The sequence below is a fragment of the Cherax quadricarinatus genome, chromosome 1 (genome assembly GCF_038502225.1).
Source record: "Cherax quadricarinatus isolate ZL_2023a chromosome 1, ASM3850222v1, whole genome shotgun sequence".
NCBI classification, from domain to species: domain Eukaryota; kingdom Metazoa; phylum Arthropoda; class Malacostraca; order Decapoda; family Parastacidae; genus Cherax; species Cherax quadricarinatus.
Genome location: NC_091292.1, coordinates 17,149,946 through 17,168,591, shown reverse-complemented (window position 1 = coordinate 17,168,591; position 18,646 = coordinate 17,149,946). Strand labels below are relative to the sequence as shown.

The window sequence follows — 18,646 nt, the reverse complement described above, 5'->3', positions numbered from 1 at the left end:
GGCGCACTAATTCCTAGGTAGGGGAAAGGGTACCGGGGTCCATCCCATCCTGTTGAGGTTCTTGGTGGTGGTGTAGTTTGCCGTGGAATCTGGATTGCCTGGGGATGTCCCGATCCCTCTCCGGTATCCCGAAGGGTGGCTTTGGGTGTCTTTCGGGCGACCTTTCGGATTCCGGGGGGTGGTGGCTGAAGGAGGTATGCTTTGTGGCGGATATCCGGCCGCCCTCTCTTTTGTCCACCGAGGTAGCTCGGCAGATGTGCTGCGATTTTCAAATCGCCAGCCCGTCCCACGTCAGACCGACTCTGGTCCCAGTCCCACTTCTAAACGTCAACGACAATCTCCTAATGATGTTACTTCGTTATCTTCCCATTCTACTCGGAAAAGACCGACACGTCATGCACTCCCTCTCCACACTGTTTCAGACCACACAATGAACTAAATTCTTTACATTAAGACTGACTTCTTCTGCCTATCTTTCTGACCATAGTATTGGCAAAGTGCTCCTATGCCATGTTGGTAGAGATATTTCCTTTCATGCTCTTAAGAGTGGTATGCGCATCATCACAGTCCAGAATTCTACCCAAGCTCGTGATCTTTCTCTTCTTTCACATATCGATACTATTCCTATCACTATCAAAAAACATCATTCCCTCAATTCTTGTAGTGGTACTGTTATTCTGCCCCATACCATAGTCCAACCGAATTTCCAGACATGTGGCACTGACATTCTCGAACAGCTGGAACTCCAAGATCTCCCAATTCTCAAGGTAGACACTTATGTTCTTCCTGCCCATGGGCGAAGACTATACCCTTGCAATGTGGCTCGTTTAACTTTTGACAGCTGTGAACTCCCATCCTCTGTTTATGTAGCAGGACATACATTACAAGTTCGGAAGGTGATCCCTACACCACAACAGTGTAGGAATTGCTGGCGATTTGGCCACCCAGCAAAATATTGCAGATCTATAGCCGAATGCCCAGTCTGTGGTGCCGATGACCATTCTAATACGTCTTGCAGTCGAACTCCCTCTTGCCTTAATTGTCATGAGGCTCACCCTTCGTACTCTCGCCGTTGCCAAGTCTACTTAAATGAGCGGGAAATTCGTTGCCTCAAAGAGGCAGAAGGTCTCCCTCATGCTATGGGGGTTTCTCATCTCCGCCTCCAAGGGAGACTGCCCCGTGTTTCTTATTCTCGTGTTTCAAAGTGTCCCCCCTACTTTTGGGGTCACATCTTCTGCAGCCTCCTCTGTGGTTGCCAGTCCCATAGTCACTCCTGTATCTAATTCTTTTGCTGTCCTGGGCTCAGACATCCCTACTTCAACTCCTCAGTCTGTCCTCACTTCTTTGTGTCCTCCCTCACAAACACCGGTATCTTGACCTCGTATGACACCTCCCAATCGTCCCTCTACTTCTCAGAGGCCCAAAAAATCTCCTTTAACCCCTCCTTCCCTTCATCCACCTCCATATTTTACCTTCCCGGTCTCTGTACCTGGGTCTTCCCCTTTCACTGGCTCTGTTACAAGTGTGGAGGTTCATCCTCCTCCACGTACTGTGCCTTCCTCCCCTGTCCCCTCCCAAGTTTCTTCCTCTTCTGCCACCTCCCAGATTTCTGCCTCTTCTGACTCCTCCCACACTTCTCCAGTTCCCTCCACCCTTTTGCCCCCCCCCCTACCTTGATACAGTCCATTACAGCTCTGATCTTTACTCAAACTCCTCCTCCTTCCATCTCCAATATTGTCTCCCATACGACGTTTCTGAACTCTGAAACACTTGAAGCAATCTCTGAATATATTGCCGAGACCAAACCATCAATGGACAATGATCCACCCTCTGTTCCTTCTCTTTCCACTTCACCATCTGCACAACTCCTTTCTTCACAACGCACCATTCCTTCACTACTTGAACATTTTCTTTTGCCACCGCATGTGGACTTTTCTAGCCCCTTTAGTCTGTAGGCACCCTTACCTGCAGATTTCAGGTATCTTTATCATTGCCAATCATGGCCTATTTACAGTGGAATATTCGCGGCCTCAGGGGTAATCGGGGTGAGCTTCAGATGTTGCTCTCCCAGTTTTCCCCTGTTGGTGTTTGCTTACAGGAACCAAAATTACACTCTGCCTTTATCCTATCTCAGGCTATAATTTACTGTATTCTTCAGATCCTTTTCCTGATGGGACCTTTAATGAAAGTGCCCTTCTTCTACGCACTGATATTCCGTACCATCAGCTATTTGTTCGTAATTCGCTGCATTACACAGCAGCCCGTATCCACTTGCATAGGTGGTATACACATTGTTCTTTGTATCTCTCTCCTTCTCGGACATTATCTATCCCATATATTGCCTTGTTTCGTTATTACCGCCACCACTCCTATTAATTGGCGATTTTAATGCCCATCATTTCCTCTGGGGGGGTCTCACTGTGATTCCCGTGGCATTCAGTTAGAGGCTTTTCTTGCTACCCACCCCCTCCATGTTTTAAATACATGTACTCGCACCCATTTTGATCCTCGGACTCATACTCTCTCTTGCATCAATCTCTCGGTCTGCTCTTCCTCCGCCGCATTAAACTTCACCTGGTCTGTTCTCCCGGATTTACATGACAGCAACCATTTCCCAATCATTCTTACTTCCCCTTCATATTCACCACCTCTTTGTAACCCACACTGGCAATTTGATCAGGCAAATTGGAACCTTTACTCACAACTGTTTTTAGTGAGGTTCCTTCTTCGTCCTCCATTGATGAGCTTTTACACCTCTTCTCGTCCTCCGTTTTAACCGCAGCTTCCCATTCTATACCCCAAACTTCAGGCAGGCATTCTCAGAAATGCGTGCCTTGGTGGTCTCCTGCTTGTGCTCATGCAGTACGTTTGAAATGCACTGCGTGGGGCAGGTACTGGTACAATAGAACCACGGAGAGACTTCTTGATTTTAAGCAGAAGCATTCGATCGCTTGCCGTGTCATCTGTGATGCTAAGCGCACTTGCTGGCGAGATTATGTCTCCACCATCACCTCTGCTTCCTCTATAAGTGCAGTCTGGAAAAAAGTACGAAAACTGAGTGGTAAATATTCTCCTGACCTGGCTCCTGTTCTGTGGGTTGCCGGTGTTGATATAGCAAACTCACTAGATGTTGCCAATGAAATTGGCAATCATGTGGTCCGTATTTCTCAGGGGCTCCATCTGTGCCCCTTGTTTCTTTCCTCAAAGTCTGCCAGAGAGTTAGTACCTTTGGACTTTTTTCTCTCAGAGAAGAACAGTATAATGTGCCTTTTACACTTCAAGAACTGGAGCCAACACTCTCAGCTTGCCGATTATCGGCAGCTGGGCCTGATGACATTCATATTCGTATGCTACAATATTTACATCAGTCAGCCCTTGCAGTCCTATTACGCCTTTTCAATCTTATTTGGTCACAAGGAGTTCTTCCATAGCTGTGGAAATCTGCCAGTGTTCTCCCTTTCCGCAAACCAGGTACTATGGGACATGAAGCCTCCCACTATCGTCCCATTGCTCTTACCAGTGCAGTTTGCAAAGTGATGGAACGCCTGGTAAATAGACGTTTAGTGTGGTATTTAGAGACACAACAGTCTCTCCACTCGTCAATATGGCTTTTGTAAGGGCCGTTCTACCATAGACCCCTTACTACACTTGGATACAGAACCCCTTACTATGCTTGGATACGTATGTTCCTGTTCCTAATGCCTTTGCGAATAACCACTCAGTTATTGCCATATTTTTTGACCTTGAGGAGGCATATGGCACAACTTGGAGGTATAATATTTTGGCCCAGGCCCATTCCTTAGGCCTCCGAGGCAATCTACCATCCTTCCTTAAGAACTTTTTAACTGACAGACATTTCCGTGTTCGAGTCAATAATGTTCTTTCCCCGGACTTCGTCCAAGCTGAAGGTGTCCCTCAGGGATGTGTTCTAAGCACAACACTGTTTCTCCTTGCTATAAATGATTTGGCCTCTGTTCTTCCACCCAATATTTGGTCATCACTCTATGTTGATGACTTCGCTATTGCTTGTGCAGGCGCTGACTGTCATCTTATTGCAGTTTCTCTCCAGCATGCGGTCGACTGTGTTTCCACTTGGGCCACCACGCATGGATTTAAATTTTCAAGTACCAAAACTCACCAAATTACTTTCACTAGACGCTCTGTTATCTCCGATCATCCTTTGTATCTCTATGGCTCCCGTATCCCTGAACGTGATACAGTCAGGTTTCTAGGCCTTCTCTTTGACCGTCGGTTATCCTGGAAACCTCACATTACCCCTCTGAAGGCAACTTGTCACAGCCGACTAAACCTTCATAAAACCCTTGCTCATCTTTCCTGGGGAGCTGATCGTCGAACTCTGCTTCGTCTACATTCAGCCCTCGTTTTATCGAAACTCGATTATGGTGACCAGATTTATTCCACGGCCTCTCCTGCTACTCTCTCTAGCCTTAACTCTATCCATCACCAAGGATTACGTTTGTGCCTTGGTGCTTTTCGCTCTTCCCCTGTTGAGAGCCTCTATACAGAAGCGAATGTTCCATCCTTGTCTGATCGCCGTGATGCATATTGCCTTCACTACTATGTACGCTCTCACGATCTACACAATCCTTCCATTTATAGAATGGTCACCGATATTAGTAGACATTCTTTATTCGTTCGCCGCCCCTGTTTACTCCGTCCCTTTTCTCTTCGCCTACATTCACTCTTGTCTTCCCTTCAGTTACCACCTTTATATGTTCATGTAGCATCTCACTTTTCCCTACCCCCCTGGGAAGTTCCAGCTGTTCGGGTCTGTTCTTTCTCACTCCCTTGCTCGAAAGCTCAACTGCCTACGGTGGCTTCCCGCTCTCTTTTTCTTGATCACTTCCACTCCCATTCTCATGCCACCGCTGTGTACACAGATGGCTCTAAGTCTTCAGACGGCGTCGGATTCGCAGCAGTGTTTCCAGACAGCGTCGTGCGGGGACATTTACTATCTTCAGCTAGCATTTTTACTGCTGAACTGTATGCCATTCTTACAGCACTTACTCATATCGCATCTATGCCTGTGTCATCATTTGTAGTAGTCTCAGACTCCCTTAGTGCTCTACAGGCTATACAAAAATTTGATACATCTCATCCCCTAGTTCTCCGTATCCAACTTTGGCTACGCCGTATCTATACCAAACATAAAGATATTGTTTTTTGTTGGGTCCCTGGTCATGTCGACGTACAGGGCAATGAACAGGCAGACACTGCTGCGCGGTCAGCAGTACAGGACCTACCAATTTCCTATCGAGGTGTTACATTTCTGGACTATTTTGCTGCAATAGCTACCCACCTTCGCACCCGTTGGCAACAACGTTGGTCAACTCTGCTCGGTAACAAACTTCATTCTATTAAACCGAGCATAGGTTACTGGCCGTCTTCTTGTCATCAGTGCCGAGGTTGGGAGACCACTCTCTCCCGCCTTCGCATTGGTCACACTCGTCTTACTCATGGGTATCTCATGGAGAGGCACCCTGTTCCTCTCTGTGAGCAGTGTCAAGTTCCAGTATCGATTAGCCACATTCTGTTAGACTGCCCTCTCTATCAACGAGCACGCAGAATTTACCTCCAACGTCGTCTTCGTTCTACTACTCTCTCTTTACCTTCCCTTCTTGCTGATGGACCCTCCTTTAATCCTGACTCTCTCATTGACTTCTTGACAACGACTGATTTACTCCACAAACTCTGATGATACTTTTCGCACTCCCCTCAGCCCTTTCTAGTTCAGTCTCTTGCTGCCCTTTACCTTTTCACCATCCACTACCCTGCTGTTATCCGTAACCTATTACTCATCCATCTCCCTTTTGCCACCTGATGCCCTCGCTTCCTTCCTGCCCTGCAGCGCTGTATAGTCCTTGTGGCTTAGCGCTTCTTTTTTATTATAGTAATAATAATGTAGAACAGGACGATAATAAAATATGCACATTTAGGGTAACTAGTGACATGGTCCTCGGACAAATAGAGAAATTAAAACCTAATAAATCCCCATGCCCTGATGAACTGTTTGCAAGGGTTTTAAAGGAATGTAGAGAGGAACTTGGCACACCTCTGGCTAATCTTTCAACATATCATTACAACTTGGCATAGTGCCTGATAAGTGGAAAATGGCAAATGTAATACCTATTTACAAGGCAAGTGACAGGTCCTTGGCTTTGAACTATAGACCAATAAGCCTTACCTCCATAGTGGGAAAATTTATGGAATAATTGCCGAGGAAATTCATAGCCATCTTAAAAGGCATAAATTGATTAATTAATCTCAACACGGTTTTACAAAGGGGCATTCCTGCCTTACAAATATACTAACTTTTTTCGCTAAGGTATTTGAGGAGGTAGCTCATGGTGATGAATATGATATTATGTATGTGGACTTCAGTAAGGCTTTTGATAGCTCCACACCAGAGGCTATTGAGAAAAATTAAGGCACACTGAATAGGAGAATTTTTTTCCTGGGTTGAAGAATGGTTGACAAATAGGCAGTAGAGAGTTTGCATAAATAGGTAGAAATCAAAGTGAGGATATGTCACAAGCGGTTTTCCATAGGGGTCAGTGTTGGGCCCTTTGTTGTTTACAATTTACATAACGACATAGATGAGGGAATAAATAGCAACATAAGCAAGTTTGCCAATGACACCAAAATAGGCCATCCAATTCATTCTAATGAGGACAGAGCACTCCAGTATGATTTGAATAGATTGATGCAGTGGTCGGAGAAGTGGGAGATGCAGTGTAATATAGACAAATGCAAAGTTCTAAACAGACAGGAAAATAACCATGCCACATATAAACTAAATAATGTAGATCTTAACATTATTGACTGCAAAAAGGATTTAGGAGTTTTGGTTAGTGGTAATCTAAGAGTAAGACAACAGAGCGTAAGTGTTAGCAATAAAGCAATGAGACTCATTTTCTTCATGTCAAGAAACAATAGAAGTCCTCAGGTTGTTCTTCAACTCTATATATCTTTGGTTAGGCCTCATTTAGATTCTACTGCACAGTTCTGGTCACCGTATTACAGAATGGATGTAAATTCACTGGAAAACATACAAAGGAGGAGGATAAAGTTTATCCCATGTAATCGGAAATCTCCCCTATGAGGATAAGACTGAGGGCCCTGAATCTGCACTCTCTAGAAAGGCGTAGAATTAGGGGATATATGTGGAAAAAGACACTTATACAGTTCAGGACATTTATTAAAGGAAACGTTTCACCACGAGTGATTTCTTCAGTCCTAATACGTACTGAGAAAACTAAGAAAACGCATGTATATATGTATAGTGGCAGTTATCAGGTGGGGTGTTGTGTGGATAGAGGTGGTAGCAGTAGTGGTAGAACTAATGTGGTGAGATGGATGGTTACAGAGGGACCTGTTGATATAATGTTACAGCAGTTTCCAAATTGGGTAATATCCTGTTGATTAGCAATTTTAAGATACTGTAAATGCAGGACTTTTGCTTTATAGTGTTACTGAAAGCAATCAGGGCAGCAGCTATGCATTTTCTCCATCTTAAATCGTCTTCTTTAATCACTAGTTTAGCCTCACTGAATTTCATAAGGTGTCTAACATCGTCCCAATGTTGAACACGCGTTTTTATGGTCATCATTTCTGCAAGCATTTTTGTGTTCTGTGATCCTAATGTCCAGAGATCTGGATGTATCCCCCACATATATTTTGTCACACCCCCACATGGTATTATAATGTAAATTCCTGCACTTGTGCCAGAATCATGCTTGGGTTTTTGTATCAGTTTTCTAATAGTAGTTGATGAGCTGGTAGATATTTTAGCTAGTTTTCTGTCAAACATTTTTGAAACATTAATAGGAAAGTTGCTGACAGGTAAAATGATGTAACTTGGAGGCCTTTCTTCAACCTGATCGGTGTTGGTCTTGTTGAGGATACGTGTCAATCATTTCCTGCAGTCATGTAAGAAGTGTAGGGGAAATTGTAGTGAACTAAAAGAATGGGTGATGTATGTGCATTCTTCTTCGAGGAACTGTGGACTGGAAATTCTGTAGGCTCTCAGAAAGAAGCCAATAATTACCCCTCTTTTAGTTCTGGTGTCATGGTGAGAAATGTAGATCATTCTTGTAGGTAGGTCAAGGTAGATTTGAAAATAAAAGTGTTTTCACCAATGAGTAGGAGAACGTCGAGAAAAGGTAATTGGTTGTCCTCCTCTAGTGTAAACTTAATAGTAGCTTCCAGAATGTTGGTGGTGTTGATGCCACGTACGTGTATATTTTTGGGTACCATGGCCAAAAAATCATCAATGTACCACATTCATGTAGCTGACCTAGGGATGTTACTGAGGATCCATCTGGATTCTAGGTCCTCTATATATAAATTGGCAAGTCCTGCACTAAGGGGTGAGCCCATGGCTAGTCCGAACAGCCTCTTCAAGGGGGGCTCCTTGGCGTGGTGAAGAGGCTCTTGGTCTGAGGAATTAGACCTGTCGGTCTCCTTCCTCAGACCGAACCTAATTACCCCCCAATCCCCCGTTCCCTATCCCATCCTCCCCTTTTTCCTTTCCTCCTCCTACTCCCCACCCCTCCCTTTTGCCCTTCCTTTTTGGCCTTTTTTTTTTTTTTTTCCCACAGGCATGCTAGTTCCTAGGTAGGGGAAAGGGTACCGGGATCCATCCCATTCCGTTGAGGTTCTTGGCGGTGGCGTAGTTTGCCGTGGAATCTGGATTGCCTGGGGATGTCCCGATCCCTCTCCTGTATCCCGGAGGGTGGCTTTGGGTGTCTCTCGGGCGACGGGTGTATCTCTGGAAGCCACCTTTCAGATTCTGGGGGTGGTGGCCGAAGGAGGTATGCTTTGTGGTGAATTTCCGGCCGCCCTCTCTTTTGTCCACCGAGGTAGCTCGGCAGATGTGAGGTTGCTATCCCGGATTGCCGGTTTACTGGCATGATGGGTAGGGTATGGCACGGGTTCCATGCTGCATCTGCGCTACTTGCGGTGCTGAGGTTCTCTTGGGCACAGAGGGAGATTTCTGGCCCTTTCATTCCTCCTAGGAACTATCCCTCCCCGGTCCCCCCTTTGTTTTATTCTTTTTTTTATTTTTATTTTCTTCTTTCTTTTTTTTTTCTTAAAAACAAAAAGAAAGAAGTAACCTAACCATGGCAGCCCTAGTCCATGAACCTGCTACCCCCGGGCCCCTTCTTGATACCGCACCCTGTTCTGACCCCGCCTCGTCTTTGGACCACTCTTCGGACACTCCTCATGCCTCTTGCCGGTGCTGTTTCCTCACCCGCTTCAGGTACTGAGGCCTCGACTGACTCCTTCGATTTATCTGACCTTCGCTCTCCTCTGACTATGCTTCCAGCCTCTCCCTCTACGGTGCGGCAATTTTCGAATCGCCGACCTGTTCCACGTTGGACCAACTCTGGTCCCACGCCTAAACGGCAACAACAATTACCTGCTGATGATACTTCTCCACCTTCTCATTCTTCTCAGAAAAGGTCGACACGTCCTTCACTACCTTTCCACGCTCAGTTTCAGACTGCACAATGGACTAAATTCTTCACTTTACGACCGACTTCCTCTACTGCCTATCTGACCACAGTATTGGCAAGGCACTCCTATGCCATGTTGGTAAAGATATTTCTTTTCATGCTCTTAAGAGCGGTACGCACATCATCACCGTACAGAATGCTACCCAGGCTCATGAGCTTTCTCGCCTTTCCCATATCGATACTGTTCCTGTCACTATTGAAAAACATCATTCCAACAAAATTTCCAGACGTGGCACTGACATTCTTGAACAGCTGGAACTCCAAGATCTCCCAATCCTCAAGGTAGACACTTACGTTCTTCCTGCCCGTGGGCAGAGACGATACCCTAGCAGTGTGGCTCATTTAACTTTTGACAGCCGTGAACTCCCATCCTCAGTTTATGTAGCAGGACATCGGTTACAAGTTAGAAAGGTGATCCCTACACCGCAACAGTGTAGAAATTGCTGGCGATTTGGCCATCCAGCGAAATATTGCAGATCTATCGCCGAATGCCCAGTCTGTGGTGCCGATGACCATTCTAATACGTCTTGCAATTGACCTCCCTCTTGCCTTAATTGTCGTGAGGCTCACCCTTCGTACTCTCGCCATTGTCAAGTCTACTTAAATGAGCAGGAAATCCGTTACCTCAAAGAGGCAGAAGGTCTCCCTTATGCCATGGCAGTTTCTCATCTCCGCCTCCAAGGGAGACTACCTCGTGTTTCTTATTCCCGTGTTTCAAAACGTCCCCCCACTTCTGGTATCCCATCTTCTGCACCCACCTCTGTGGTTACCTCTCCCATAGTCACTCCTGTATCTAATTCTTTTGCTGTCCTCGGCTCAGACATCCCTACTTCAATGCCTCAGTCTGATCTCGCTTCTTCGTGTTCTCTCTCACAAGCCTCAGTAGCGACGAGATCTCGTATGACACCTCCTCCCAATCGTCCCTCTACTTCTCAAAAGTCAAAAAAAGGTCCGTTAACACCTCCTACCCATCTTCCACCTCCTCATTTTACCTTCCCTGTCTCTGTACCTGGTTCTCCCCCTCTCACTGGCTCTGTTACAAGTGTAGAGGTTCACCCTCCCCCTCGTACTGTACCTTCCTCCCCTGTTCCCTCCCAAGTTTCTTCCTCTTCTGCCACCTCCCAGGTTTCTGCCTCTTCTGTCCCCTTCCACGCTTCTCCAGTTCCCTCCCCCTTTCGCCCCCCCCTACCTTGGTAGAGTCCAATACAGTTCCAATCTTTACTCATCCTCCACTACCATTTCCAATATTGTCTCCCATACGACGTCTCTGAATTCTGAAACACTTGAAGCAATCTCTGAATATATTGCAGAGACCAAACCATCAATGTACACTGATCCACCCTCCGCTCCTTCTCTCTCCTCTGCTCCATCTGCGCAACTCCTTTCTTCACAGCGCACCGTTCCTTCACTGCTTGAACGTTTTCCACTGCCTCCGCATGTGCACTTTTCTAACCCCTCTAGTCCGTAGGAACCCTTACCTGCAGATTTCAGGTATCTTTATCATTGCCAATCATGGCCTATTTACAGTGGAATATACGCGGCCTCAGGGGTAATCCGGGTGAGCTTCAGATGTTACTCTCCCAGTTTTCCCCTGTTGGTGTTTGCTTACAGGAACCAAAATTACACTCTGCTGTTACGTCTCCCATCTCAGGCTATAATTTATTATATTCTTCAGATCCTTTTCCTGATGGGACCTTTAATGAAAGTGCCCTTCTTCTACGCACTGATATTCCGTACCATCAGCTATTTGTTCATACTTCGCTGCATTACACAGCAGCCCGTATCCACTTGCATAGGTGGTATACGCTCTGTTCTTTATATCTCTCTCCTTCTCAGGCATTATCTATTCCGGATATTGCCTTTCTTGTTTCGTCATTACTGACACCGAATCTGTTACTTGGTGATTTTAATGCCCACCATTTTCTCTGGGGGGGTCTCACTGTGATTCTCGTGGCATTCAGTTAGAGGCTTTTCTTGCCACCCACCCCCTCCATGTTTTAAATACAGGTACTCACACCCATTTTGATCCTCGGACTCACACTCTCTCTTGCATCGATTTCTCAGTCTGCTCTTCCTCCGCCACATTAGACTTCACTTGGTCTGTTCTCCCAGACTTACATGACAGCGCTCATTTCCCAATCATTCTTACTTCCCCTTCATATTCACCACCTCTTCGCATCCCACGCTGGCAATTTGATCAGGCAAATTGGAACCTTTACTCACACCTAACTGTTTTTAGAGAGGTTCCTTCTTCGTCCTCCATCGATGAGCTTTTACACCTCTTCTCGTCCTCCGTTTTAACCGCAGCTTCTCATTCTATACCCCAAACTTCGGGCAGGCATTCTCAGAAATGCGTGCCTTGGTGGTCTCCTGCTTGTGCTCGTGCAGTACGTTTGAAACGCACTGCATGGGGCAGGTACCGGTACAATAGAACCACAGAAAGACTTCTTGATTTTAAGCAGAAGCATGCGATCGCTCGCCATGTCACCCGTGATGCTAAACGCACTTGCTGGTGAGATTATGTCTCCACCATCACCTCTGCTTCCTCTATGAGTGCAGTCTGGAAAAAAGTACGAAAACTGAGTGGTAAATATTCTCCTGACCCGGCTCCTGTTCTGCAGGTTGCCGGTGTTGATATAGCAAACCCACTAGATGTTGCCAATGAAATTGGCAATCATCTGGTCCGTATTTCTTAGGGACTCCATCTATGCCCCTCATTTCTTTCCTCAAAGTCTGCCAGAGAGTTAGCACCCTTGGACTTTTCTTCTCTCAGAGAAGAACAGTATAATGTGCCTTTTACACTTCAAGAACTGGAGGCAACACTCAGCTTGCCGATCATCGGCAGCTGGGCCCGACGACATTCATATTCATATGCTACAACATTTACATCAGTCAGCCCTTGCAGTCCTATTACGCCTTTACAATTTTATTTGGTCACAAGGAGTTCTTCCACAGCTGTGGAAATCCACCATTGTTCTCCCTTTCCGCAAACCAGGCACTACGGGACATGAAACCTCCCACTATCGTCCCATTGCTCTTACCAGTGCAGTTTGCAAAGTGATGGAACGCCTAGTAAATAGACGTTTAGTGTGGTATTTAGAGACACACAACAGTATCTCCACTCGTCACTATGGCTTTCGTAAGGGACGTTCTACCATAGACCCCTTACTACGCTTGGATACATATGTTCGTAATGCCTTTGCGAATAACCACTCAGTTATTGCCATATTTTTTGACCTTGAGAAGGCATATGACACAACTTGGAGGTATAATATTTTAGCCCAAGCCCACTCCTTAGGCCTTCGAGGCAATCTACCATCCTTCCTTAAGAACTTTTTAACTGACAGGCATTTCCGTGTTCGGGTTAATAATGTGCTCTCCCCGGACTTTATCCAAGCTGACCGTATCCCCCAGGGATGTGTTCTGAGCACAACACTTTTTCTCCTTGCTATTAATGATTTGGCCTCTAGTCTTCCATCAAATATTTGGTCATCACTCTATGTTGATGACTTCGCTATTGCCTGTGCAGGCGCTGACTGTCACCTCATTACAGTTTCTCTCCAGCATGTGGTCGACCGTGTTTCCAATTGGGCCACCACACGTGGGTTTAAATTTTCCAGCACTAAAACCCACCAAATTACTTTCACTAGACACTCTGTCACCTCAGATCATCCTTTGTACCTCTATGGCTCCCGTATCCCTGAACGTGATACAGTCAAGTTTCTGGGCCTCCTCTTTGATCGTAGGTTATCCTGGAAACCTCACATTACCTCTCTGAAGGCAACTTGTCACAGCCGGCTGAACCTTCTTAAAACCCTTGCTCATCTTTCATGGGGAGCTGATCGTCAAACCCTCCTTCGCCTACATTCCACCCTTATTTTATCGAAACTTGATTATGGTGACCAGATCTATTCAGCGGCATCTCCTGCTACTCTCTCTAGCCTTAACCCCATTCATCACCAAGGATTACGTTTATGCCTTGGTGCTTTTTGCTCTTCCCCTGTCGAGAGCCTCTATGCAGAAGCGAACGTTCCATCCTTATCCGATCGCCGTGATGCCCATTGCCTTCGCTACTATGTACGCTCTCATGATCTCCGCAATCCTTCCATTTATAGAATGGTCACTGATATTAGTAGACATTCTTTATTTGTTCGCCGCCCCTGTTTACTCAGTCCCTTCTCTCTTCACCTTCATTCGCTCTTGTCTTCTCTTCAATTACCACCTTTCTATGTTCATGTAGCATCTCACTTTTCCCTACCCCCCCCTGGGAAGTTCCAGCTGTTCGAATCTGTTCTTTCTCTCTCCCTTGCTCGAAAGCCCAACTGTCTACGGTCGCTTCTCGCTCTCTTTTTCTTGACCACTTTCACTCATTCTCATGCCATTGCTGTGTACACAGATGGCTCTAAGTCTTCTGACAGCGTAGGATTCGCAGCAGTGTTTCCGGACAGCGTAGTACAAGGGCATTTACTATCTCCGGCTAGTATTTTTACTGCTGAATTGTATACCATCCTTGCAGCACTTATCCGTATTGCATCTATGCCTGTGTCATCATTTGTGGTTGTCTCAGACTCCCTTAGTGCTTTACAGGCTATACAGAAATTTGATACACCTCACCCCTTAGTCCTCCGTATCCAACTTTGGCTACGCCGCATCTTTAAGAAGCATAAAGATATTGTTTTTTGTTGGGTCCCTGGTCATGTTGACATACAGGGCAATGAACAGGCAGACACTGCTGCGCGGTCAGCAGTACATGACCTACCAGTTTCATATAGAGGTATTCCATTTACGGACTGTTTTGCTGCAATATCTTCCCACCTTCACACCCATTGGCAACACTGTTGGTCTACTATGCTCGGCAACAAACTTCAATCTATTAAACCAAGTATAGGTTACTGGCCGTCTTCTTATCACCAGTGTCGAAGTTGGGAGACTAGTCTCCCGTCTTCGCATTGGCCATACTCGTCTTACTAATGGATATCTCATGGAGAGGCGCCCTGCTCCTCTCTGTGAGAATTGCCAAGCTCCATTATCAGTCAGCCGCATTCTGTTGGACTGCCCACTTTATCAACGAGCATGCAGAATTTACCTCCGTCGTCGTCTTCGCTCCGCTGCTCTCTCTTTACCTTCCCTTCTCGCTGATGGACCCACCTTTCATCCGGACTCTCTCACTGACTTTTTGACAACTGACTTCACAAATTCTGATACTTTCAGCCCTTTCTACTTCAATCTCTTGCTATCCTCTACCCCCGTACTAACCCCTGTCCCACTGTTTTCTGTAACCTACTGATCATCCCTCCTCCCTTCTGCCATCCAATACCCTCGCTTCGTTCCCTACCCTGCAGCGCTGTGTAGCCCTTGTGGCTTAGCGCTTCTTTTTGATTATAATAATAATAATAGTCCGAACAGCTGTTTGTACTTCTTGTCTTCATAAATGGAAATCAGGAATAAATAAAGGGAATGTAAATAGCGTGCTAAAAATATCTAGCCAAGACAGGACTCGCAGCAATGGTTTCAAGTTGGAAAAATTCAGATTCAGGAAGGATATAGGAAAGCACTGGTTTGATAATAGAGTTGTGGACTAGTGGAACAAACTTCCGAATACCCTCACAGAAGCTAAAACATTGTGTAGTTTTAAAAATAGGTTAAATACTTGAGTGGATGTGATCTGGACCTGACTATGCTGTATAGCCCTTGTGGTTTAGTGCTTCTTTTTTATTATAATAATGGACCTGACTAGGTTGGGTTAATGGTTTAAGCCGGTAGGTGACTTGTACCTGCCTCGCATGGGCCAGTAGGCCTGCTGCAGTGTTCCTTCTTTCTTATGTTCTCATGTATAAAACTGATGAAGCCACTGTGTAGCGAAACGTTTCCTCAATAAAGATACCCAAGTGTTGCACATGTGTCTAATTTATCAACTTGTTGGTTCTCTGAACCATTTATCTACATTCCTGTCAGACACAGTAACATCTTGGAATCTTGATATAGGGAATTCACTAACCTAACCTTCAGGCATGACCTACTTCCACATATGGATTTGCCAAATATAATAATGCCTGCAACTGCTTCGCCTCACCTGTCTACAGTATATAAGCCACTTTGCGTATAAGCTGTGTTCTTTTCAAGACTAATTACATTGACTCAAGGCTGAAGGACTGATTACCTTAAACTCCTGATCTTCACCATTCTTCTTTGTATACAACTGATGAAGCCACTGTGTGGCAAAACGTTTCCTCAATAAAGATACCCAAGTGTTGCACAGGTGTCTAATTTATCAATTTAGGTTAAGTTTGTCCCCTAAGATGCGATTCACACTAGTCAGTCGGCTAACACCAAGGTACCCACTTACTGCTAGGTGAACTGGGATCGAACCATGGACGTCAATGTGTGCGCTGAATGCGCTACCAATCGACCTACGTGATACCTGTAGGGATGTCACATATTTTAAATATGGCAAAAACTGCTGAATATGTAATGAAGAGAAAACTATACATGAATGAGCCTCTACTAAAGACAATGTTTCGTTCGGGACGAACTTTATTAAGTATACTGAAAGAAAAAAAAAATTAGTCTCAAGTTTGTTTCCTCCTTCCCCTTCTCTCTTGCCGTAACATATAATGGTGATAAACCTACCTGAACCATGACACAGCCTTGACCCACTATATTAAGACTGATTCTGGTTGGAAGGTCGGGTAGTGGCATTAGCTGAGTCAAGAATTTGTTGCTTTCGTCCACTGTGAAAGAATAATCAAAACCACTTGCGTTTACTGTGGCGACCATGTTTAAATCACCCTCATAGAAACGAGTCTCGTAGCTTGAGAGAGCTTGAAGGGCAACAACTGTATCCTGCGTGAAAGTAAAACAGCAAGACAAAAATTATTCTGACAAAACAAAAATGTTGTATATTACAGAATATTAATCAATCATTAATGTGCAATTGAGAGAGAAAATAGATAACCTGCGTGGAGTAGAAGCCACCTCTTCCATTTCTCTGCGTGGAGATCCATTTAATCACTTTCCTTGCCTTTTGTTCGTACAGTCTGCTGTCACTGGCCATCATAGCTAGGACAGCATATCCTGCAGTCTCAACTGATAATGCTGCATTTTTAGCTGAAAATAATGTATGCAAATGAATTTGCAAACATTTTCGATGAACTCTAACTTGCTTAAATCAGTCTTACTTAGTTTTACAGAAAATTGTATATTATATATATTTATATATATTACAGGGCGATTCGGCTTAATCGGCATGACATATACATACGTACATACATATTGTGTGTGGGGTGCTGTTTAAGTCGAATCGCGCAGTTTAGCACACATAGCAAGGCCGTCCTTTGCCGAATTAGCAAAGATATTTTTTTTTTGGGGGGGCTAAATTTAATCTGAGCATAACGAAAAAAAATATGTATTATTGCTTTAATGTAGTATTAAATATAAATTATATATATATGTATATATATATATATATATATATATATATATATATATATATATATATATATATATATATATATATATATATATATATATATACACACATGTCGTGCCGAATATGTAAAACTGGTCAATTAGCAAGAACTCATTTAAAATTAAGTCTTTTTTTAAATTTTCTCTTATACGTTTAAATATATTTTTTTTTTCATTAATGTTAATGTAAAAATTTTTAATTTTGCACCAAAAGAATCTTAGAAAACTTACGTAACCTTATTATAACAAGAGCAATTTATTTTAGATTAACCCAGTTAAATACATGTATATTTTAGATTTGTTTACAGTAATTTAATACTAAACAAACAGTGAAATATAGTTTTTCGTTAGATTCAGAATGATTTTGGCGAAATTATTGCATACACAATTTTCCCTTGTCCTATATGGCAAGATGAACGTTGCTACTTAAGCCAAGATCGCAAATTCTGCCTATTCGGCACGACATATATATATATATATATATAAATTATTTATATATATATATATATAAATTATACATATATATATATATATATATATATATATATATATATATATATATATATGTCGTGTGCCGAATATGTAAAACTGGTCAATTAGTAAGATCTCATTTAAAATTAGGTCCTTTCTGAAATTTTCTCTTGTACGTTTAAAGATATATTTTTTTCATTAATGTTAAGGTAAAAAATTTTAATTTTGCACCAAAAGAATCTTAGAAAACTTACCTTATTATAACAAGAGCAATTTATTTTAGCCTTACTCAACTAAATATATTTTAAATACGTTTACAATAATTTAATACTAAACAAACACAGTGAAATATATTTTTTTCGTTAGGTTCAGAATTATTTTGGCGAAATTATTGCATACACAAATTTTCACTTGTCCTATATGGCAAGATGAGCGTTGCTATTTAAGCCAAGATCACAAGTTCTGCCTGTTCGGCACGACATATATATATATATATATATATATATATATATATATATATATATATATATATATATATATATATATATATATCTCAAGAGTTTAGCTAAAAAAAGCGTTAGTTGAAGGAAGGTCAGGTGAGGTTTCTTAGTTTTATTTTCCAAAAATATAAATCTTTATATCATTGTCAATGAAAAAAATTATCTATCATTCTGTAATTTTTTTAAAGTTTAATTTTTAAGGGAGTTCGATCTATTCGACAAGTTTATGCACGTGTGCGCGCGAACACGCGAACACACACACACAGATGAGTCACAGGGATGTTAGGAAGTATTTCTTTAGTCACAGAGTTGTCAGGAAGTGGAACAGTTTGGAAAGTGATGTAGTGGAGGCAGGATCTATACACAGCTCATGGAACAGGGAGAGTGAGCCTAGTAGCGACCACTGAAGAGGCGGACCCAGGAGCTATAAATCGACCCCTGCAACCACAATTAGGTGAGTACACATACAATACACAAAAACACCAACAACAGTAAAAAAAATAGTGATGTGAGAAATTTCGAAAACACTTGAAATTTCACTATTTTTTTTTCACTGGTTATTTTGCATACTGTGATATCACCTGGTTACTAGGATCTTATTACACACATACATACGTACGTTATATGGATCACAGTTAAAATTATACACATGCCATATCAAAATGTGTC

At 43.5% G+C, this 18,646-nt stretch overlaps 1 protein-coding gene across 3 annotated transcripts in view; it reads right to left on the bottom strand.

The window, feature by feature from the left end:
• Window positions 1-18,646, bottom strand: part of LOC128684950 (murinoglobulin-1) — a 206,200-nt gene that overhangs the window by 30,103 nt on the left and 157,451 nt on the right. For all 3 annotated transcript variants that reach the window (XM_070099615.1, XM_070099712.1, XM_070099663.1), the window contains exons 24-25: window positions 16,495-16,646; window positions 16,170-16,382 (exon numbers count right to left, since the gene is read on the bottom strand). In XM_070099615.1, the coding sequence (XP_069955716.1) occupies window positions 16,170-16,382; window positions 16,495-16,646 (365 nt within the window). The remainder of the gene's footprint in view (window positions 1-16,169; window positions 16,383-16,494; window positions 16,647-18,646) is intronic.